The sequence below is a fragment of the Vulpes vulpes genome, chromosome 14 (assembly GCF_048418805.1).
Source record: "Vulpes vulpes isolate BD-2025 chromosome 14, VulVul3, whole genome shotgun sequence".
Taxonomy (NCBI): Eukaryota; Metazoa; Chordata; class Mammalia; order Carnivora; family Canidae; genus Vulpes; species Vulpes vulpes.
In genome coordinates, this window is record NC_132793.1 from 44508134 (window position 1) to 44531483 (window position 23350).

General features: G+C 41.4%; 1 protein-coding gene and 1 pseudogene across 3 annotated transcripts in view; both read left to right on the forward strand.

The window, feature by feature from the left end:
- Positions 1-23350, forward strand: part of CFAP61 (cilia and flagella associated protein 61) — a 277436-nt gene that overhangs the window by 178625 nt on the left and 75461 nt on the right. For all 3 annotated transcript variants that reach the window (XR_011996986.1, XR_011996985.1, XM_026002334.2), the window contains 2 exons: positions 4146-4314; positions 13575-13749. Coding sequence is in view for 1 of the 3 variants with exons in the window: in XM_026002334.2 (XP_025858119.1) it covers positions 4146-4314; positions 13575-13749 (344 nt within the window). In the remaining 2 variants the exon portion in view is untranslated. The remainder of the gene's footprint in view (positions 1-4145; positions 4315-13574; positions 13750-23350) is intronic.
- On the forward strand, positions 22085-23155 carry LOC112922626 (ubiquitin-conjugating enzyme E2 R2 pseudogene; annotated as a pseudogene).

The window sequence follows — 23350 nt, forward strand, 5'->3', positions numbered from 1 at the left end:
AGGTATGCTACTGGAGAGAACAGCTAGCAAATGACTTTCTGCTGGTGTGAATTTGCATGGGATCTGTGTGTGGCTAGGTTGAGAGTCACCTGGTGGCCCTACTTCAGTCCTTGCCCCTCACATTCTCAATACAATAGCCAGAGCAATGCCACGTAATGTAAATCAGATCATGTCAATTACTGAACGGCCTCGAACTGCACTGTCCAGTATGGTGGCTACTAGTTACATGGAGCTATTTTAATTTAACCTCAATAAAGTTAAATGAAATTAAAAATTTGGCTCCTCAATTAGGTTAGCCATATTTCAAGTGCTTAGACAGCTACATTTGTCCAGGAGCTGCCATATCAGACAGCACAGCAACAGAACATTTCCATCCTCATAGGAGTTTCTAGAATGCTCCAACCTAAAATCCATCCCTGTCTACTTACTTCTTTGACTTTGTCTTTTACCATTGTTACCCTGGTTCTCTCCACTCTAGCCATCATAGCCTCCATGATGTTCCTGAAACACAGTGGGCAGGTCTCCCCCTTGGAGTCTTTGCTTAAATGTTGACTTTCCACACTCCCACACACTCCAGTTCTCCTTCCTTTGATCTGTTTTTTTTTTTCTTGCTACAGAAATTTTTCTAAATATTATAAAATTTGCCCTTTAAAATTATGTTTATTCTTTATATTCTGCATACTGTAAACTCTTTAAGGGCAGGGTTGTTTGTTTGTTTTTGTCTTGTTCATCAGCATGTCTCCAGCATCTGGGGCAGTGCGTGACACATAGCAGGTGCTCGATAAATAATGTCAAACAGATGAAAGTTGCATCCAAAAGTACCTGCAAAAGTCCTCTCAATCAGAACATAGACAAGGACTGAATAACACAGCCAGATGCCTCTGTGTGGGTGACCGCGTGTTATCATAATTCTTAAAAACTACAAAATGAAATGTAAACAGGATGTTGCCTTTCAAATGGTCCTCCTTTTCCATCAAGGAAATTATCTCTGGTCATGGAGTTTAAAAATAGCTAATGCATTGACATCCATAAATTTAACAATATAAATTCCTCATTCTAAATACAAATTTTGAACTTTGCCTTAACCAGTGTTTTGATTATTGTTGTTACTAATTTTTGAACAAGCATTTTTTATCTTCCCCTTGCTCCCCTACCAACCTGAGTCCAGCATCTTATAGAGGTGCTAATGACATGCCGGGATACAGCAGAAAGGAAGGCAGTGGGAGCAGAGGAGAAACAGGAAGCAGGAGAAATCGACTAATTGGACATTCAACCCTGAATAAGGAATGTTAGTTGTGATGCTCCTTCTTTGGAGTGTCACAATAAATCCTTTATGAAAACCTCTAAGGTTCTTTCCAGTTCTGAAGGGTTCTGGTTTCATGAAATGCATGTCTCTACCCTGCTTGTAATCGCTACCGTGGAGTTTACTTGTCATTTTGCACCTAGAGTCTTGGCCTAAATCTTCTTACCCTTGGGTGTGGGGGCAGGCTGGCCACTCTGTTTATAAGACCCCTTCCAGAAATTTCCCTGTCCTACATTTCTGCTTTTTTCTCCTCCTTATTACCTGTCTCCAGAATGTTCTATGAAGACAAACTTTCACCCTATTTTTGAGTCAGGGTCAAGCTCACTTGAGAAGCATGAAGTTTTATTGATGTTCCTTCTTTGGTTCTTTGTCTCTCTTCCAGAGAACTTAAGTGGGGATATTTCTCTTGTCATCAAGCCATGAGATAGCCCCTGCCATGTTAGAATCCCAATGCTCATTAACTCTGCTTAAGAAATAATTCTGGAAAAATATCATCAACAGTCTCCAATGTCTAATTTCTTTTTAAAAAATTTTTAAAAGATTTTATTTATTTATTCATGAAAACACAGAGAGAGGCAGAGACACAGGCAGAGGGAGAAGCAGGCTCTTTGTAGGGAGCCCGATGTGGAACTCGATTCCAGGACCCCAAGGTCACGCCCTGAGCCGAAGGCGGATGCTCAACCATTGAGCCACCCACGCATCCCTCCAGTGTCTAATTTCACCTACCTGATGGGTAAATTAAAGAAGACCCAGAATGGACAGTGACCACTTACACGGTGATACTTTAAACTGACAGATGTAAAACAAAACAAAACAAAAAAACAAAAAACTGACAGATGTCATTCAAATATAGTAACAGACGTAATGCACTTGGTAACAAGAGAAATAGTGCTTCCGAAGGTTCCTAGAAAACCACTGTTCCTAGTGCCAGTTCCACTGGATGGAGCTTCAGGTTTTAACTCTGCAATATGCATTCTGACATTGTCAGCATTACTGTCCTGCTGTCATTAAAAATAAAACTGTCTTAGCCTTCCCCAAATTTCCCCTGAGAACTTTTATCTTTGAGCAAACCCTCATAAGACTAATCCCTGTACACTAACTATATTTAATTTTGCCTCACCTTGGATGACTGACAGTACCATTCCTATTATGAAGAGACCATGTAGCAAATAAGGACAGTCCTTTGTGGGCCTCTCATGAATGTGTGAAATCGGCAAAGTTTCCTGTTTTCCTGTCGAGCTACCAAAATGGTTTTTCGAAAGAGAATTGCATCCTGCTATTATATTCTGGTGACAGGCCAGTCCCTGATTTTCTTTTCTTATAAAAAAGAAATCTTCTTGTTTTTAAGTGTTGTTTCGTGAAGAGATATAAAGCCCAGAGCCCCCTTTACAGGCCCTTATAACGGGGTCTAATGTGCATCCATTACAAGAATTATTTTTGTGTGGTGAGAGCAGGCTCGTGTGGATCAAAAAGAAAAAATGTCCTCCCATTACCACTTCATATTCCTGTTTGCCTCCAAGGAGCATAAACAGAATTATGCATCATTAATATTATTTAGAATAATACCCTTCACATATGCATCGCACTTGACAAAACAGCATCTTTACATTTTCATGTTGTACGATGAATCGATGTACGATGTACGATGATCAAGGCATATGAGGAGGGCAGTTACCTCATGTTGAGAGGTCAAGAAACTGAAGTATTTAAAGGGCATGCAGTCCCAGGTTGCAGTCTCATTGGTGACAAATCAGGGACACAGACCATGGCATAGCAAAGCCTAGATTTAAATTTAGATTTAAGTGTTGAGGTGCCCGGGTGGTTTAGTCAGCTAAGCATCTAATTCAGGTCATGATCTCAGGGTCCTGAGATTGAGCCCCATGTTAGGCTCCATGCTCAGAGTGAAGTCTGCTTGAGAGTCTCTCTCTCCTTCTCTCTCTGCCCCTCCCTCTCTCACTTTCTCTCCCAAATAAATAAATTTTAAAAAAATAAGCACATATTGTTCTGCCACCCTACGCTCTGGGTCTTCAGAACAGGATCAAAAAGGGTCATGTACATGAGATCAGACCTTTCAGAAAATTCTAGAAACCACCCTCATAAAACTCTCCAAATCCAAAGCCACCAAAACCCCACTTTTCTCACACTAGAAAGCTCAAACTCAAATGGAACCCAGAGAAGAAAACCTGAGCGCCCTGGATGCACTGTTTGCAAAAATACCAGTTGGACATAAATCACCTTTGCCCCACAGAGTGAATCCCGAAAGTCTCTAGGGACTACCCTCGCTGCAAACGTAATTCCCTAATTGACATCTTCTCTAAAAATGTATAGGTGTTTTGGCCTGAATCCATATGCTAATTCTAAGAATGAGTCATTTTTTGAAAGAACACTAGCAAATATGAAGGGTTCTCAATATTCAGGACCTTGACCCCTGCCTTTGGGAACCCTCAGCAATGTCACTTTCTTCTTCCTTATTCCATTTGAGTCTGTGGTTCACATGACAATCCGGCAGTTAAAATAAGTATACCCCCACCATGAAATAGAAGCAGAAGAAAGAGTATATATATTAATGATTTCAGAGACACAGATGCATTGCGAGCATGTGCCTTCCCTGTGTAGACCGGCCTATGCCAGGTGCAGCGATTTAGCTTTAATGGGACCATGTCAATCTGTGACTACGTGTCTCATAACGAAAAATACCCCAGAATCTAGCCGAGGTCCTGGTAAACTCACAGCAAGAGCACAGACTTGGCCCACTAGGGGCCTTGCACTAGCTCACCAGATGTCTAATTAATGCCCACTGTCAGCTGCTCAAATGTCACTGATGGAGCTTTTCTCTCTGCAGCCACTGTTTTAATGATAAAGATTATGCCTCGATGTCACTGTGCTCCTGGGTCAATGTGGTGGTTGGTAGAATGACTGCCATAGACCGAGCAGCCAAGCACGTGGTGGTCTCCAAAGAGGAAATTGTGCTCTATGATCACCTCATCCTCTGCACCGGGCAGCAGTACCAGGTGAGGCCACACACAAGATCTCAGTGATTAATAGTTAATGTGTTTACTGGGGCACATGTTATAGGGGGTGAGAGCAAGCCTTCCCACCGGAACAGCTGCCACTCTATTCATAAAAGCACCCACAAGGCCTGCACACATGACCAGAATTATGTCCAAAACCTTTCCTGGAAATCCATTCCAAGAAAAACATTCTGCTCAAGGGTAAAAATCACAGCAAGTTGGAGAAATGTCATTCTTTAAGCTGTTGTCCAAAAGTCTAACACTTACTGCTCAGCAGAGCAGAATCCAGACACAACCCGGCATGCATTTGTGGTAAATTAATTTATGCCTCAAGAGGCTAACATTTGGCGGTGGTGACGGGCTCATGCAAAAGTATTTCAAACATGTGCACCTTCTGTCAACCCTTATTTTATTTTGTCTCTCAGTTATAAAACTAGGAAATGTGACTGATTGATTACCCAGTGACCATGCTTTCCATTTGTATTAAATTCTAAAACCACATTTGAGGAAAGCATTGTGGAAACAACAGAAGCTGTCCAATGTCTTAGGGAAGCAAATTTTAATACTTGTACTTTGCAACACACATTAGTATTTCATGTGGTTCACAAAAATAGGGCATTTCTTTAATTAAAGGAGATATACTGGGACACCTGAGTGGCTCAGTCAGTGAAGCACCTGCCTTCAGCTCGGGTCATGATCCTGGGGTCCTGGGACCGAGCCCCACACCGGGCTCCCTGCTTGGTGGCAGCCTGCTTTCCCCTTGTACTCTCTTGCATGTTCTCTCTCCCTCAAATAAATAAATAAAATCTTTTTTTTTTTTTAAAGAGATTTATTCTGTAACTCAAAGATAGGGTCTTTTAATTACATGTTTTTCTAGGAGCCTGGATAGGCCTTCCTATAGGGGTTTGTTTCTGACAAGCATGGAGTAATCCACCCCTACCCCAGGCACTGCCATGTTTTATCTGGTACTGTCTTAGGCCATTTTGTGAATGGTCATGGATTTAACAAGGGGAAATGTGGGCAGGTTTTCCTTACAGAGCCCAGCCAGGAGGAGGCAGCAGGTGGTAGCGGTGGGGGCAGACAGCTTAGCAACTCCCAGCATCACTTACTTAATGTTCTGAGCCTTGGCTACACATTGACACTTGAGATACACCCATGCCTAGGTCCCACCTGCCAGAGGCCCTGTTTTAATTACTCTGGGATGGAGCCCAGTGATCAGCATTTTTAAAAACTCCCAGATGATTCTAAGTTAAGGCTAAGAACCAGGACGTGAATTTACTCGACCTAGAATCTTTCATCCATACCTTAAAGTAGCACTTCTCAAGCCTTAACGTGTGCACACAGCCCGTGTGCATCTTATTAAAAGCAGGTTCTGAGCAAGGGATGGAGGCGGGACATATACTGTGGCTTTAACAAGCTTCCAGGTGGGGCCAGCACTGCTACTGAGCGGGCCACATTGAGTATGGCCCAGCCTCTGAGTGATCGCTTCTGGTTCTCCTCCACCTCTTCCTCCTCCTCCTACTATTGCCACCGCCTGTATTGTGAAAAAAATACAGTTTTCACAGTGTAGAAAAGGATTTCTTTTTCTGGTTAAAGGATAAACACAAACTGGAGGAATATCTTCTTTGGATAGTTAAGTATTCCTCTTTTTAAACATTAAAATGAAAAAAAAACATTAAAATGAAAGAAAACACTGTGCATCCCCTAAGTTTGCCCCCCCCCCACCTGTCCCACTGAATTGCCCCCCTCCCCACCTGCCCCATTGAATTCCAGCTGCGGCCTGGGACCATAGACTTTGGAAAATGTGAGTGGAAGACCCAGCCAGCTGTCCAGAGCCTCGGGCATCTGCCCATGTGTGTCCAGCTGCCCCTGCAGCTTTAGTTTGTGGCACGTTAAGCTCTTGCCCTTTTTACAACGGGAAAAATGAAATGAAGAAGTGATAAAGGGAGTTCCAATTTAATTTTTCCAGAAGGACCATACAAATTAAAGGTACATAGAGTGATACAAAAAAAGCTGCTGAATTCACTAGGGAGGGCTTCCAGTTCTTATTCATTTTCCTATTTCCTTCTCTTCAACTCTCCCATGGTTTTGTCCCAATTTTGTGATTTAAATAAAAAATTTTTAATGATGAAAATAAAGCTTAAATCCAAAGCCAGAAGACAACCTGTTATAAAATATCATCACAAACTTTAACCTCTAAATAGAACCTTAAATGGCATGAATCATTCTAAAATATTAAGCAATATTTTTGATATCCAAATACATATCATTTAAGTTTTTAATCAGACAACCCATGCACAAAATAAAAGATTACACTGTGCTGCGGGGCTTGTATCTACCTCCAAGCCCTCTCTCTCTAGGGGCAACCACTTGGAGGGATTTCTGTTGTTAGTTCCTTTAGGGGTTAACCCAAGAACTCCAAGTAATGTATTTAAAGAAGTTTTATTTTTGACCTGTCAACTCCTGACAGTATCTATGACCTTTCAATTTTGGAAGATGAAGCTTTGTCTAGCTCATATTCGGTACCCGCTAACCCCCTTTCCCACCATGCCTACTGATTGGGTGGGGGTTTTTTTGGTGGGCACATGCCAGTGCTCATGCACAAGCTCTGAAATAGCTTACAACCGAGGACTCCACAGCTTGTGGGGAGCCATGGAGAGACAGACAGATGCCTCCCGTCCCAGGTTTTGAGTCATCTCAGCAAGAGGAAGAATAAAAATTTGTTAACTCTCGAGGACTCTTAAAGGGCTGATGCTCCCTAAAAGCCAGCAGGTGGGGCAAGAGTATCCCACCAGGCAAGAGAGTGAGTTGGGAATATTAGTTATGTTGAACTTGATGTGGGTCAACAATATGATGTGGTCTCCACAGAGGCTAATTATGTCCTTGGTGGGGTAAAAAAAAGCAGGGCATCCAGAATGGCGCAGGCCCAGGTGAGAGCTGCTACAAACAGCTAAAAAGAGAACTGCATATGCCACTTTGGCTCTTGTGATCTAAGAGCTGAGAGGTACCCCCAATGTCCTAGAGCAGCACTATCATGAAGAGACCTCACTGTGTTTGGGATGATTAAAGGGGAAAAATAACATCCCAAGAGATGGGGTCTGCATTTGTTCCCCCTTGAATCTGGGCAGGCTTGTGACTGTCTTGATTGATGAGTACAAGGGAAATGATGTGGTGTGACTTCTGAGGCAAGTCAAGGGCCATGCAGGATCTCCTTGTCTGTGGCAACAGTGGCTCCTGGAGCCCTGAAAGGCCATGTAAGAAGTCCAGCTGCCTACCCTGTGATCATCACATTGGACATACCATGCATGGGTTCTCCAGCTGAGCCCAGCCATCCAAGCCATCACTGACAAAGCACCCACCACATGGGTGAAGCCACCTTGGACCCTCCACCAGCTGAATATCACCAAGTGACTTCTGTTGTTAACAGATGGAATGAAGGAATTGCCCAGCCAAACTCTACCCACATTTCTGACCCACAAAATCATGAAAAGTAATAAAATGGTGTTTGCTAAGCCACTGTTTTGGTGTGAGTTTGTTGTGTAGCAAGAGGCTCCTTGAACAAAAGAATAATGTGAAATAAGAGAAAGGGAACAACATCTGAAAAAATCAGAGAAAGAGCATACTCTTCTCAATATTCCAAAATGCATGATTCACACACAAGAGCACACACACACACTGTAGGCATGGTTCATCCTCCTCCGTACAATTTGATCACCTAAGCTCCGAGATGGGGGCTAAAGCCATCTGAAGAGCAGAAGCTGAGCTGAGAAGGCCACAGAATTATTATATGGAAAGGAAGATGGGTAAGAAAGGGTTGAAATTAAATCCCTATCAACTTGCTGACTAATATTAGATGCTGAAGACAAACCACCAAGCTCCCCTGGAGAGCAGAGGCAGAGGGCAAAGGGCAAAGGATACATTTGGCAGAAGAGATGAGAAGGTGTGATCAACATGGAGACAATGTATATTGATCATTGGTTTTCTCAAAGAAGACACCATGACAAATGGAATAGAGACAAAGATATGCTAGGAGAAAAATTTCCTTGCCTAAACACCATATTGTCCAGTTGGGCACATTCCAGGCAAAATCAAGAAAAATTTTCTCAGCTGGTTATATTTTGATGAAATTTTGGTTCTGTGGGAATGGTAGGGAAAAAAATGAACAAATTTCAGGAGAAAAAATAACAGACTACCGAACTTCCCCCACAAAAAGAACAAAAAGAAGACAGACACCTCAACATTACCTTTCCAGGAAGAAATAGCATAAGAACATGAAACTAGCCACAGAATTTTGAAGAGAATGTGGTGATTCAATAACTATATGCCCACCAAAGTCTATTTGAAGACAGCAAAAAGCTGTTATTTTGTGTGTAAAGCCTCAGAAGAATGGTCTTCTGTCTGTGTTCTGTAATGTGTACTCCAAATAAATGAGGCAGAAAGGAAAATGTAGGACTTCATGATAGTTTAAGAGATAAGTGACAAGCATTGGTCACTTATTTAATTTAATTATTAAATTAAAAGATAATTAAAAGTTTGTAAGTCTGTTGGTAAGTTGCAAAATGAGTAATAATGAACACCAATATAAATCTAATTAAGACTAATCTAATTAAGACTAAGTTGTTTGAAAATAGGGAGAGAGGTGGCCAGGGAGAAATAAGAATTGTCTGAAGTAGAGGAACCCAAAGGTAATAATTTAATTTTCTTATATGTAGAAAGAATAAGATTAACAATGCTTTTGAACAGCATGAGTAAATTCACCCTATGAACCCCACAAGAGATAAGACAGGACATTCGTGTGACCCCAGGGAAGAAAACAAAGAAATAGCCACAGTGCTTTAAACAGTATAAACCAGAATGGCATTAGGAAACATAACAGTTACAATGGGGAATGCCATGGTTTTAGTGCTTGTTACAGCAAGGCTCTGTGTTTGTACCAAATTCAAAATATAAGAGAAATACCAAATGAAATGACACCCAAGGTTTCAAAATGAAATGATAGTGAAAAGTGCACCAGCAAAAGGTATCAATGCAAATTCAAGCAGCAGCAGCAGTAGCAGCAGCTGCTGCTGCTGCTGCAACAACAATATTATATCCAACAAAGCAGAATTAATTAGAGAAAGAAAAATACTAATGTCAACAAAGGGTACAATTCGTGACAGCAATACAGAGGTGAGGAGCTCGTTACATGTTGAACATGATCATGTCAAAGAACATATCACAAAAACAGAGGTGCCCTGGAGTATTTGTTTCTTGGAGTCACATTTAAGATGGGAAAAATCAAGCTAAAGCACATCCAGAGACTCTCAGTCACCCCAGATGTTCAGCCACAGGGGTGAGGATTCAGGATCGCACTCCTCAAATACTTGAAGGGTGTGTGCATGCAGAAAACAGATCAGACTTGTACATCAAGGCCCTGGGAAGCTGATTGAAGATGGACCACCAGCCATAATGGGAATACAGTGCTTATTCATCCTACGAAACAACTTCCTAAGAGTCAGGGTCTCCTCCAAGGAGGAATGTCTTGCCCACAAGACAGCGAGCACGCCATGGCAGGGCCCTTCTAAGGCAGTAGGAACACCTGACAGAGGTTGAGGGACTGCCACATGTGTTAACTCACATAGTTCTTGCAGGAAGTATCCAAGGTAAGGTCCATGCTGCTTGCATCCCCATTTAATGGATGAGGGAGCCAAGGTGCAGTGAAGCTGAAGTGATTTGTCTAGGGTCAGATGACGACAAAATGACAGACTGGGATTTAAATGAGGGCTCTAAACTGAGTTCTTTACTACTGTCCCTGTCTCTCTCTTCTCTTTCTCTTTCTCTGCCTCTTCCTCTCCTTTTCTCCTCCCACCCTCCTTCACTCACAGTTGTGATTTGGGAATTATACTTGGTGGCTTTTAAAGTCTTTACAACACGGACCTACCTTTCTTTCTTTCTTTCTTTCTTTCTTTCTTTCTTTCTTTCTTTCTTTCTTTCTTTCCTTCTTTCTTTCTCATTAAAAATATTTGGAGAAAAGCAATTCAGGTGCGGTAGGGTGGCTCCCTGATGGCATCAGGAACTCAGACCCTTCTATCTTTTGTTCTTCCATCCTTACTAAATGGCTTCCATTCTCAGCATCTTGTGGTGACTGCTGTGGCTCCAGCCATTCCATTTGCAAGAAGTAGTGGGGAGGAAGGACTAGAACAGAATGACTTTTCCAATTGCCCCACCCAAGGACACCTGCTAATAAATTTCTTGATACCTGTTAGGTCACTAGTTTGGAAATATAGTTTTCCAGCTAGGTGTATTTTCAGGAGCCTGTTACTAAAGAAAGAAGGGAGGGAGGGAGGGAGGGAGGGAGGGAGAGAAAGAAAGAAAAAAGAAAGAAAGATGGATATTGAGGGGGCCACCAGCAGGCCCTGCCACCATAAGTTATTAACTTGCTAAGGGAATGGTGTGGCTGAAGGGCTCTCATCAGTGAGGGCTGCTGGGCTGTTCAATTCCAAACATCTGATGGGATGGTCGACAAGTCGCCCATTACTGGCCAGTCATTAGCAGCAGTTTAGTTAACAGCAGAACACTCTAGTATGTGAAATGCACCCATGCTTTCCTATTAAATTTTATTCTCTCTCTTACTTTGATGAAATAATATGATTTTTTTCCATAGATTTTTTTTTAATTTACTGAGTTCTCAGTTCTGTGTGGACAAAGCAATTGGCCTTGGGATTTAAAATCTTAGCTTCAGTTTTGCCTAGTTTTGCTTAGTGTATGAAAATGCCATTGTGTGAATATGAAAACTACATTATCCCATTAATTTTCCTTTAATTTCTAGAATTCTTTAACTTAGAAGTGTGCAAAAACAATTCTGCACTCTAGGTACACATGAGAATCATATGGGTTATCAGAATGCAATTACATTTTAGGATGGCAGTAGGTAAGCTGATTTTCATTTTGGACCTTATTCTTTGCCCCTCCCCCTTCCTTGTTTTTTCATGAAAACATTTACCATTTGGAATGATAACTCATTGAAAGTTTTATAAATTGAGTAGCTCTCAATTTGTTCTTCAGTGCTGCCATTTTCTACCAATGACTTTCCTGATTCATTAAAGCATGACCTGCTAGATGGGTGTACTATTACCTAAATTTCATTTTCTTTTATACTACAGTGCTCACTGGAGTTCTGATGGGGTGTTGAACCTCCAAAGCTATAGCATTCAATATTATGCATATGAAATCATTTTCTGGAGCCTTATGTGGACTTCTTTATAATACTTATGAATATGAAAATGCCAAAATTTATTGTGATTTTGCTAATAAACAAATAATATTGCTAATAAGAAAATTTCACCTCCACAATTGTAATTGCAGTAAATGACCACTAATTCCTGAGTTGTTCCTTTTTACTAAATGTAATTTTACTGCAGGCTCTTTAAGAGAAAGGACATGTAGCTTTAAAAATTGATTTTTTAAGCTATTTAATCCTATTTGAAAATGAATAAAATGCATCACAATAATCTACAAGGTTTATTAAGGAAGGACATAACCAAAAAGTTTCCTAAATGTTATCTGAGATTTAGTGAAGCCTGGTTTCTTCAAGCACCAGCCAGCATTCACATTTACCCCATATAAAAGGCATTTTCTGCACTTGTCAAGGGAGAAAGAATCTCCTCTATACCCACAGAAGTTTCTATTGCAAGTGAAATTTTTGCCCATCATCTCTGTAAAATGATCCCTGACTCACAGCCAGTGGACCTTATGACACGGGTATGCAAGGCAGCTGGTGCAGGTCTTCTCACAGAGCCCTTGATTGCCTTTAAGTCTCGCTCCAGGTACAGGCCCCTTCTCTTCCATTTAATCTCTCCTGGTCACCAATTAAAAATCAGAGCAGTGAGTTGCTGGCCCATGGGGCAAACTAATGCCACTGTGCTATTTTAGTTGGCTTTCACGATGGCATTTGTTTGATTCTAATTTGAACCAAAATAATGAAAAAATTCGAGTCCACATTTAAAAAAAGTATCTGGCATCTCCTGAGAAATCAGATCTGGCCACACTGAACCCATACTCTACCCTGGCACCAAGTGTATAGAGTTGAGTTGTGGCCAAATGCTGGCCAGGGCCTGGGCCTGGGCCTTTGAGTTTGCTAGAGTACCTTCAACACTAAAGACAAGCATCAGCCTTTATGTTTTACTGTTGCTTTTCCTACACTCGAGCAAGTGTCTGCCTCCATTCGTGTCTGTGTCAAAAGGGAAAGAACAGAAGTTTTCCTCAGAGGGTTGTGTTGAGACAGAGACAGAGAGGAGAGAGAGGGAGGGAAGAAGGGAGAGAGACAGAGGGAGAATATTTCTCTGACAAAGTGAAAAATAATTCTATACTTTTCGTGCCTAAATAGTAGTCCACTTCTTTCATTTTCTTTTCTGCCTATCCCCTCTAGGCACTTGGATTTCAACCCCGGATATAATTGCCTCTATGCAGACTTTTTGACCAAAATGGCTATTCCAAATCCTGTTCCATGTGTGCTTTTGTGGCCCTTGCCACTTCTGGCTGAAGAGATGGATTCTAGGGTCCCTCCCCCTGATCCTGGCCAGGCTTTTATGATGACTTACATGAATAGGACATGTTAGAAGGGACACTCCTCCATTTCCAAGACTAGGTTGGAAAAAAACATGGAGCTCTTTGTACTGGTTCTCTCAGAACACTTGCCCTCAGAACCCAGACACCATGTTGTGAGGAAGCCCAAGCCCCATAGAGAGGCACATGTGATGTTTGTGCCAGCACTCTAGCCAAGATCCCAGTCCGAGGTTAGCATTAGTTGCTGAACCTATAGTGGCAACTTGCTATCATTTTTTAATACCTGGCATGTTTTCTGAGGGAAATAAAGGAGTGAGATGGTTTATCTCCAGATGAATCCAGCCCCCAGCCATCAAGTCACCTGCAGCCTATGAGTCTTCTCAGCTGACACCTCCACCTTGCCCTTGTCTGAATTACTGACCTACAGAACATATGAGCCTAGTAAATGGTGGTCTTGCACCACTGGATTTTGGAATAATTTGTTATGTGGCATTAGATAACCAGAGCAATGCCTTCTGAGAATTGTCTCTGAGTGGTCATTCCACCTGGTTCTTGCTTTTTCTTTTTCAAGTAAAACCTGATTGTATCTGAGGACAGAAAAAGGCATACGTATGCTAGACATTGCTATGGTTATTTAATTAACTCATGTATTTATTGCTGTGTGAGTGCCTCACTTACTACCACTGAAATAAGCACGTCTCTGTAACATACCTCAGGTCCCATGCCCTACAGGGGCTGATATTAATCAACACCTGACAAACAGAGAGATTCCAAACAGTGGGAAGCAACGATACACCGATAAAGTTCCTTGCAATCATTTCACTCTCAATGATGAAGAAGATTGCTGTAAGGCCCTGAGTTGGATAAGGAGCAACTCCATCATCACAGAAGGTAAGGATGTTGGTAACTGTGCATCTTTGCAGAATCGCTTTTTATTTTTATAATGAGTCTCATTCTTCATCTAGTTCCAGTATATAATTAGTGCCTAATTAATTCCAACCAAATCATTCATCTGTCATGCTTTGTTTTCCAGATTAATTTACAACTTGTTGTCATTTTTGGATACCCCGCATGTTTGCTGGGGAAAAGAAAAAGGCTTCAGATAGTTTAATTATCTATAATTATTTTATTACACAAAATGAATATCCGAAGAGCAAAGCATGGCTAAAATCATTAACTAATTAAAGAATAATTTAATAAGCAAACATGTTTAGCAATTATATGGAAAATATGTCTCCTTTTGTGAAGCCGAAAAGACCTAGGAAGAAAAAGAAAGGTCTGCATTGGAAGGGCTCTTTTCTTCCCTTCCTGATCCATTGTTCTCTTTCTTGGGATTTTGTGCACAAAACACACATATTCGAGTTGTATGCTACTTTGTGAATCGAAATGAGACAGTAAAAGGTTTGAACAAATGCCTCTGCCACTCAAAAGTGTTTTCTCAAGCGTCTTCTTCTCTGTTGCTTGGATTAAATTGAAATTGTTTGACTAGTATAACAACCAAAATAGGGCCTGGCTACCTATTTGTCCTTAATTGAAATCTGGAAGTCAAGTTTTGAAGATGACAAAGTGCAACCCCTTTGTTTTAACCTAAATCACCAACCCCAGGGAGGTTGAGTGACTGGGTTGGCTTATACAACTACCCATGACAGCCTGTAGTTCCAGGTGATCCACGGATGTGAAAAAACACTAAGTACTTATCATCTGGGGATCAATATGTAAAATTAAATGTATTAATTTTTAATGTAATTATTTAAATACAATTTAATGATACTAGTTAATATAATTAATATATTCAAATTGAATATAATTTCTCCTGATTTTTGGTGGAAGATTTAGGGATTAATTAACTTATTGTTATGTTACTACACTTACTCCATTAGAAATTGAAAAAATGGGTCTCGAGTGACACAGTACATTACTGGATTCAGTACATTGCTGGATTTGCTAATATTTTATAGGCTATTTGATCTAGATGTAAGTCAGATTGGCCTATCATTTTCTTTTATAAGCTTTACATGTCCAGTAAAGGGTATGCTAGTCTCACCAAGGGCTTTTTGGAAGCTATCTGCATTTTTCTAGGGTCTGAAATACGTAGTGTAACCTAAAAGGTAGACAGAAATAACCCATAAAACCAAGTGGGTCTGGAACCTTTGGGCAGAGGTGAGATACATAGATATACACTGGACTCAGATTTAACTTCTCAAAGTCTTCTCACATTTGCCTCACAACTTGGTATTGTTTTCAGTTTTGCATCTGTATGTGTTTAAACCTGTTTCAATATTTTAGTCATTTTTTTTAAATCACTGCCCTATGATCCACATAGACTTAAGGAATTCTTAATTTGGGGATCTGCAAACTTTTACAGTAAACTTCAGATTGCAGGCCCTGTGGCCTCTATCCACCCACTCATTTCTGCCATTGCAGCAAGAAAGACAATACATAAATAAATGGGCAAGGCTGTGTTCCAGTAAGACTTTACAAAAATAGATGATGAACCATAGTTTGCAGAACCTGCTTTTATGCATAGTATTTATGACAAATCATTACCATTTCATCAAGTCTGGGCTTCAAATTGTAACTTAAACTCCCTGAGAGCTCAAAAGTCCATGGTTCAACACAAAATATGCAGTGTGTTTTAGGACTATCACCAATCCTACAGTGTTTTAACTTTGAACAGTTGCCTATTTTTGACATTAGGGATAAAGAGTATTTTGACCAAAAAAAGCCCCTTGAAAGTGGCAGTGCAGGTTCTTTAGGTTGAACATTTATGGCAGAGAATTTAAAAATCTCCAAACGACAAGCACTGTGCTCTCCTTCAGATGCCTATTCTTTCATGCTCTTGGTTGTCAGATGGGGGAAGAGCATCTGTGCTGTTCTGATCACTTGACTAGTTGTCAGGGATGGTGTTACTTTGAGGCCCACTTAAAGGGAAATAAATGCTTTTGCAAGATTTAAGAATGTCTCTCATCAACCACTGCATAAAACCCCTCTGAGTGCCTGTTTTGTCTATTGAACAACCAAGATAAGAAGTATATAGAAATTAGTTTCTTGTCTTCTATGTAGGCTATTTCCCCCAAGTTCAGTGCTAATGACATTCCCAGGGCATCTCTCAAGAAGGTGCTCCTATCTCTCAAATGCTGGGCCCAGGCTCTGGGAGACATTTGAGAAACTCAACCCTGCCACATTAATTCAACTCTGTGTGGTGCTTCTTTTCCAATGACTTTTCATATAAGAAAAGTTAGGAAGAAAAATGTTAACCTCCTGCTTGAAGGAAGCTCCTTCTCTTTGTAGCTTTTCCACAATTAGAGTCCCATCAAACTTGAATTTAATTAGTCCCATTCCAGATCATATCTTCCTCATATGGGTTGCTGTGAGGATTATATTTCATGCCCAACTCAGGACAGTGTGCCACACATAGTAAGAGTTCAGTAATACAGGCTGACATCTGCATTATCGTTACTACTGCTAGGTGCCACGAGGTTGTTGCCCTGCACTGAGGGTTACCCAGAGTGTAGTCTCAGCCCCTGATAATAGCACAGTCTAGGACACAGTCTACACAAAAAATGGGAGATCTGCGTATACCAGGGATCGACCCAGCTGTAGTGAGGCACAGGGTCCTTCACGAGAGCCCTAGAATAGCAGTTTGGAGAAAGAGGACTGAGTTCAGCCTTAAAGAACAGCAGGGTAACTAAACAGAGAGACAAGCTGGGGGAGTGGGAATTGTCCCGGACAGACCTTTAGAGGGCAGCAGGTGGAGGACAGCAGGGCCCAGCTGGTTTAACTGGTTACTTTTTTAGGGGTTGGGGAGCTAGTGAAGGGGGATAACCAGTGCACACGACAGCACTTGAAGAAGGTGAACCTCCCATCTGTGGCACCCATCGGGTAGAGAGAAAGCCATCCAGAAGGAACAGGTGGGAGAAGACTGTGTAGCCCGCTGAAGGTGGGTTGGCCGTGCATGCAGGTGAGGGCTGCTGCCGCCACTTCTAGCTCATATTCAGGTCAGTTATGGGATAATGGGACCTGAAGCTAGAAACTAGAAGCCTGGCACTTCATGAAGAACCAGCAGGACTGCACTCTTATACACACTGCCATCGCTCCACCTGCCAGGTCTTGCTTCCTCTTCCTATCACTGTAATGACACGGGAAAGAATGTGGACATCTTTCATGATAGTTGGCTTTTGCTCCCTGGGTGCTCATCTCCTCCTTTCTCAATAGTTCAGGGTGGGGCTGGTGAGAGAGGGCTGACAACAGGACCCTTCCTACAAAAGTCGGAGAAAAAAAAATCTCCTGTGTTTCAGTGGCTGTGACTGGGTCACATGTCCATCCTGGAATCCCACATCGGATCCTGGGACACACCAGGCTTGACTTGGTTGAAGTACCAGGACATGAGGGGTGGGGCTTGTTTGTTGAGGATGGTAAAGGGATTGTTCTAGAAAGACAGGTGAATGCTGGTTAGCAGAAGCAATGGATGGTAAGTAGGAGAGGTCAGCTCTGGAATTTCTACCCATTGAAACTACAGATACAGCATCCCCACTGCCCGCAGCATCCATAGGTTGCTTTATCCTGCCTGCCTCCACTTCCAAAGGAGAAATGGTTGATCTGTGATGGAATTAGCCCAGTCTGAAGGAAATTGTTTTCTGGGCTCTAGAGTTGGATAGGTTTATAGATGTAAATTATCCTAAACTATTAGAACTGCTCCAGTGTTGTTGAGAATAGGTGACATCACCAGCTCAAATGCTGCTTTCAACTGCAAACAAAACCTGCAGGTTTCCGCCAGGGGTTTCAGATGGAACCCAGCAACCTAATACATTACAACAGTTTATGGCATTAATTGAAACTAATTGAAATTCATCTGCTATTACCTCTGTACTTTCCATGAAAATGAAAAGTAAGATGAAAGTAAAGTAAAAAAAATAAATAAATAAAACGCCCCTAATGGCCCAAAATGGATCAATTATTTTCATCTTTAGCTAAATACAGTTTACTGCCTTATTAAAAGCATGTTTGTTAGGAAAAGTATAACATTAAAATTCCAGTGCATGAATCACCGAGCAAAGGCTTTGTTATGTTATATTGAATATAGTCTTCCCTTTTTATTTGGCAGAGCAAAATGAGACAGGTCAGGCTTGGGTCATGGAAATCTTATGCTTTGACTAATAAAAAATAAAAACATTCTCTCATCTATTTATAGACATTATATGTTTTTTAAATGAATGTTTATTTCATAATTTACTAATATTCTATGATATCTATTTTAAATTCTTTCATTATCTAGTTATTTGCTAAAGTTAATTATATAGATTAAATGCCAATTAGAAATATGTTACATGTCCATTTGCAAATATAGTGTAGTTGTATTAGCACTCTGAAACCAGACTCGGCAGGTCTGAGTTCTGCTGAACCACCTACTTGCTGTGTGACCTGGAGCTAGATCCTTAGCCAATCTGTCCTTGGTTTTCTGGAGAGCATAGTAAAACATATCTCTTGGGCCTGTTCTGAGGATGAATGAGGTCATAGATAATTACTCTATGTCTCTTTTGAAGTGGAAAAAGGGAAATATAATTCTTCATTAAAATCCAATGGAATATATAAATATACATAGACATAATTAAAATACATAAATTATAAAATATAGCATATAGTTTTTGTTTTATCTGGTCTTAAACATATACTAACTAGGAAGAAAAATTCATATTAATATCAATGTGCATAAATTTTGGATTGATTTCTTCTACAGACTGCATCATACATTGAGGTGTGATTTCATGGCCAGACTACCAAATCCAGAAATCCCTTCCTTTTCTTCATTTCACTAGATGGTTTTCATCCTGGAGAATCCTTCATCTTTAGAGTATTGAGCATGATAGTGAAATACATACTTTCTAGGGGGTTAAAATTAAAGCACTCAATTCAAAAGAATAAAATACTTTTTTTAGCATCTACTAAAAAATTATTTAAAAGGTTGTTCCATCACTCTTAGAGCAAATCCATATTTAAAAATTTGAAACCATATTTTGTTTTTTGAACTTAACAGGGAGGTCACCTTAAGTATTTCATTTCTCTAAAGCCATGGTACTTTTATTTATTTTTAAATATTTTATTTATTTTTAAATATTTTATTTATTTATTCATGAGAGACACAGAGAGATAGGCAGAGGGAGAAGCAGGCTCCATGTAGGGAGCCCAATGTGGGACTTGATCCCAGGACTCCAGGATCACACCCTGGGCCAAAGGCAGGTGCTAAACTGCTGAGCCACCCAGGTGTCCTGGTACTTTCAAATAATAGTGAATTTTGGGGGTGCCTGGCTGGCTCAGTTGGTTTAGTGTCCAACTCTTGATTTCAGCTCAGGTCATGATCTCATCATCGTGAGACTGAGCCCCACATCAAACCCCACACTAGGCTCAGAGCTCAGCGGGGAGTCTGCTTAAGATTCTCTCCTTTTGGGATCCCTGGGTGGCGCAGCGGTTTGGCGCCTGCCTTTGGCCCAGGGCGCGATCCTGGAGACCCGGGATCGAATCCCACATCAGGCTCCCAGTGCATGGAGCCTGCTTCTCCCTCTGCCTGTGTCTCTGCCCCTCTCTCTCTCTCTCTGTGACTATCATAAATAAATAAAAATTTAAAAAAAAAAAAAAAAAGATTCTCTCCTTTTCTCTCTGCTCCTCCCTGCTCTGCACAGTCTCTCAAATAAATAAATCTTTTAAAAAATAAATAGATATTAGTAAATTTTGTAGCCTCTGAAACTTATTTATCTCCTCCAGGAACTGGGATGATGGAACCGGCCTCATTTCCCCTCTGATTAAGATAAATTGAAGAACCTCCTAAATCTGGGTGCATTATGATAGTTGAAATGTTAGAGGGTCTTTGCCTTACTTTGGTGGTCACAATCAAAGTTGTTAGTGTTTTCATTTATATCTTCAAAGAGCATGTATCAAAAAGCAAGAAGATCACCTTTCCATTTCTGCCAACATTTAAAATGACAAATCTTAGTGCTTTTTTGATCTGAGATGGAGAATTGACAGCTTGCAGAGGGTGATTTGAGATCTCACTGCCCCCCCCTTTCTCCCCAGTTGGGCTGTCAACACTGAAACCCCTCTCTCCTGTTGGCAGCTGCCTTGCCCATTTCACCAGGAGGTTTGCTGCAGGTTAGCCATGAGGGAATGAGTGAGTGCTCTCCTTGCCAACCTTCATTTCTGGAGCTTTCATATGGTCCTCTCTGTAATGATGCCCTCCTTGTGATCTGCTTCCCATTTCAGATCTGTAATCTTAGTAATGCATAATTTATTCCCTAAAAGGAGCAACCAAGATTGGCCTCCCATAAAAACTGCTCTGATTGTATTCTATTACCCTTTATTGAAAATTCACCTAGACTGCTCTGATCATCAGTTACCATTTGCCATTTCAAAGCAGGGCAGCCCACTGTGGTACCTCTGTCACCTATCCGATCAAGTGCAAAAACAGGTCATTTCTTATCCTTAGATTAACTGAGCTTTGGAGAAGACAGTGCCGAGATTTTCTAGCATAAAACTGATAAGCAGGGGAAGTCCCCAGCTTTCCCACTCTATTTGCATCATCTATGCGTAGAAAAGTCAAAAGAATATATATGATATCCCAGTTATGTGAAGGAGGGCCCTGCAATGTGTTACCCTCCTTATAACCATTTGCAGAGACTCCATGAGTCATACAGAACCTACATCATGGAAATATGCCGATTAAAGTAAATCTTTGGCTAACTGAAGTTGTCTGGCGTTAAAAGCATGCCATACATGAATATGTATCAGGGGTCCCACATAACCGGGGGCTGGCTCACCCTTTCTGTTCAGTTGTCAGGGTGTTCAGCACCCACAGAATCCCATCTACCGCATCCTATCTCATACATTCTGGCTATGATAAAGCTGTCAGACCCAATATCTCCCTGAGGCAAAGCCCTTTCTTCTGTTACAATTCATGGCTGAGTTCACCCATCCTCTCCCCTCAGCCTGGAAACCACTTTGTTTCACCTACTTTTAAACTCTCTTCTCACCTACCCAGCGATTGAAGAAATCTGTATCTCCAAGGCTTTCTCTGTTCTTCTGTCTCTCTGCCCCCTCTGTTTTCTCTCTACATTTCATTTTTCCCCATCTTCTTTCTTTGATTTAGCTAAAAATTGACCCAACTGTCACAACATGATAGTTATACAAGGGTTAACTTTCTCATAAGTCATTCTCATTTCCTTGGGTTTAAGCACATACCAATATGGCAGAAGTATTACTTCATGCCATTGTGTGGTAGGCACACACAATTTTGGTTACATTTAGGATTAGGTAGGATTTTGTGGGCCTTAATTGGAAACCTAATAACCAAATCTAACATTGTGAAGGGGAACATGCTTCTGTCATAAAAATCTCAGGTGTACAGCTTATCTTGTGGTTGGATGAAGTAGTGCCAACATTATAGTGAATACCAAGTAGAAATAGTAGGAAAATCTGGCCACAAAAATTAAAGCCCAATTAACTTACGGTCAACTGTATGATAAAACCTCAAACATTCATCTATGTGTGCAGTCAGGAAACATTTTATTACACCCATAGTAGGCTAGGTACTATGCAAGGCTCCAGGGATAACATGGCAGGCAGGGCAAACTTGAAGTCATCTCATAGATAATCTTAGGCATGTAGACAGGGATGTGATGAAGGCAGGGAAGGAAAGGTAGAGACAAGACTACCATGGGCGTCCTGGGGCTTCACCTGGCTGGAGGCTGGAATGTCTGCTTAGATCAAGGCAAAACCACAGGCTGTAGTAAGGTCTTGACCCAAGGGCTTCGAAAGTACTTGTTCTATCCCATCTGTGCTAGAAAATTACTTTGACAAATATAAGTAACCATATTTTTGTGTCTAGGTTGTTTTGTCCTGAAATAAATTAACAATCAAAATCTTTGTCTACTAGTTTTATTCTGGGGGAGGCCCCAAAATATAAGACTTTGCTTAGCCTATGAATGATTTCCATGGTTATCTTTTTGCTGTTAGCTTATCAAAAAATTATTTGCCAAGTGTGAGGAAAAAGGCCCGGCCCACGTCATGTGCGAGGAGGACCCAGGCTGGCCCACAGGCCGTCTGGGGCCTGGTCTGGCCTGCGGGGTGTGTGAAGACAAGGGCCCGTTGGGGCCCAGCAGAGGGCTAGCTCAGGGGAGGGGCCTTGTCCGGCCGGGCCAATGCAAGAGGACTGGGGCTCCAGCCCCACGCCGCTGCGATGGCCCAGCAGCAGATGACCAGCTCGCAGAAGGCCCTGATGCTCGAGCTGAAATCCCTGCAGGAGGAGCCCGTGGAGGGCTTCCAGATCACCCTGGTGGATGAGTCTGACCTCTACAACTGGGAGGTTGCCATCTTCAGACCCCCCAACACCCTCTACGAAGGCAGCTACTTCAAGGCACACATTAAATTTCCTATTGACTACCCATATTCACCACCTACCTTCAGATTCTTGACCAAAATGTGGCACCCCAACATTTATGAGAATGGAGATGTATGTATGCATTTCGATTCTTCATCTGCCTGTAGATGACCCACAGAGTGGAGAACTGCCCTCTGAAAGGTGGAATCCTACTCAGAATGTCAGGACTATTCTGTTAAATGTAATCTCATTGCTCAATGAGCCCAACACCTTCTCCCCAGCCAATGTGGATGCTTTGGTTATGTTCAGGAAATGGAGGGACAGTAAAGGAAAAGACAAAGAATATGCTGAAATCATTAGGAAACAGGTTTCAGCCACTAAAGCCGAAGCAGAAAAAGATGGAGTGAAGGTCCCCACTACCCTGGTGGAATACTGCATCAAAACTAAAGTGCCTTCCAATGACAACAGCTCAGATTTGCTTTATGACAACTTGTACGAGGGTGACATCGATGATGAAGATGAGGAGGAAGATGCCGACTGCTATGATGATGATGATTCTGGGAATGAGGAGTCCTTCAGTGCCCCGTACTGCCCTGCCGACTCAGGCCAAAGGGAGGGGAGCAAGTGGGGCCTAGCGGTGGCCCCTCAGCAAAAAACCTATCACCGGGGGTGGGAAAAACAAACATGGCTCCTGCTGACTCCCCTTATGGATCTCGGTTTGCTTCTTTTTATGGACCTCTTAATGGAGAGAAAGTAATCCTCCACAGAATGTCTGAATTCTTGCATTCTTTATCCTTCCATCACTGTATTGATTTTTTTTTCCTTCTTTAAACCCAAACTCTTGCCTCACTTCGTCTCTACAGAGCATTCACAGCAAAACACGTTTGGTCTGTTTTTAGATTCTTGAAGAATTAAATAGTCTTTCATCGAGACATTTAATGTGTTTAAAGCTGGGAACTCATTTTCCAATGAGTTCACAAATGCTGCATATGCTGAGTAGCAAAAGAAAATGGAAAAAAAATATATAAAACCCCCACAAAACAAACATTTAAAAAAAAATTTGCCAAGGTTTAGCTGCTCATTTACATTAGTGTGTGTGCATTCAATCAGCCCCATGGTGGTGAA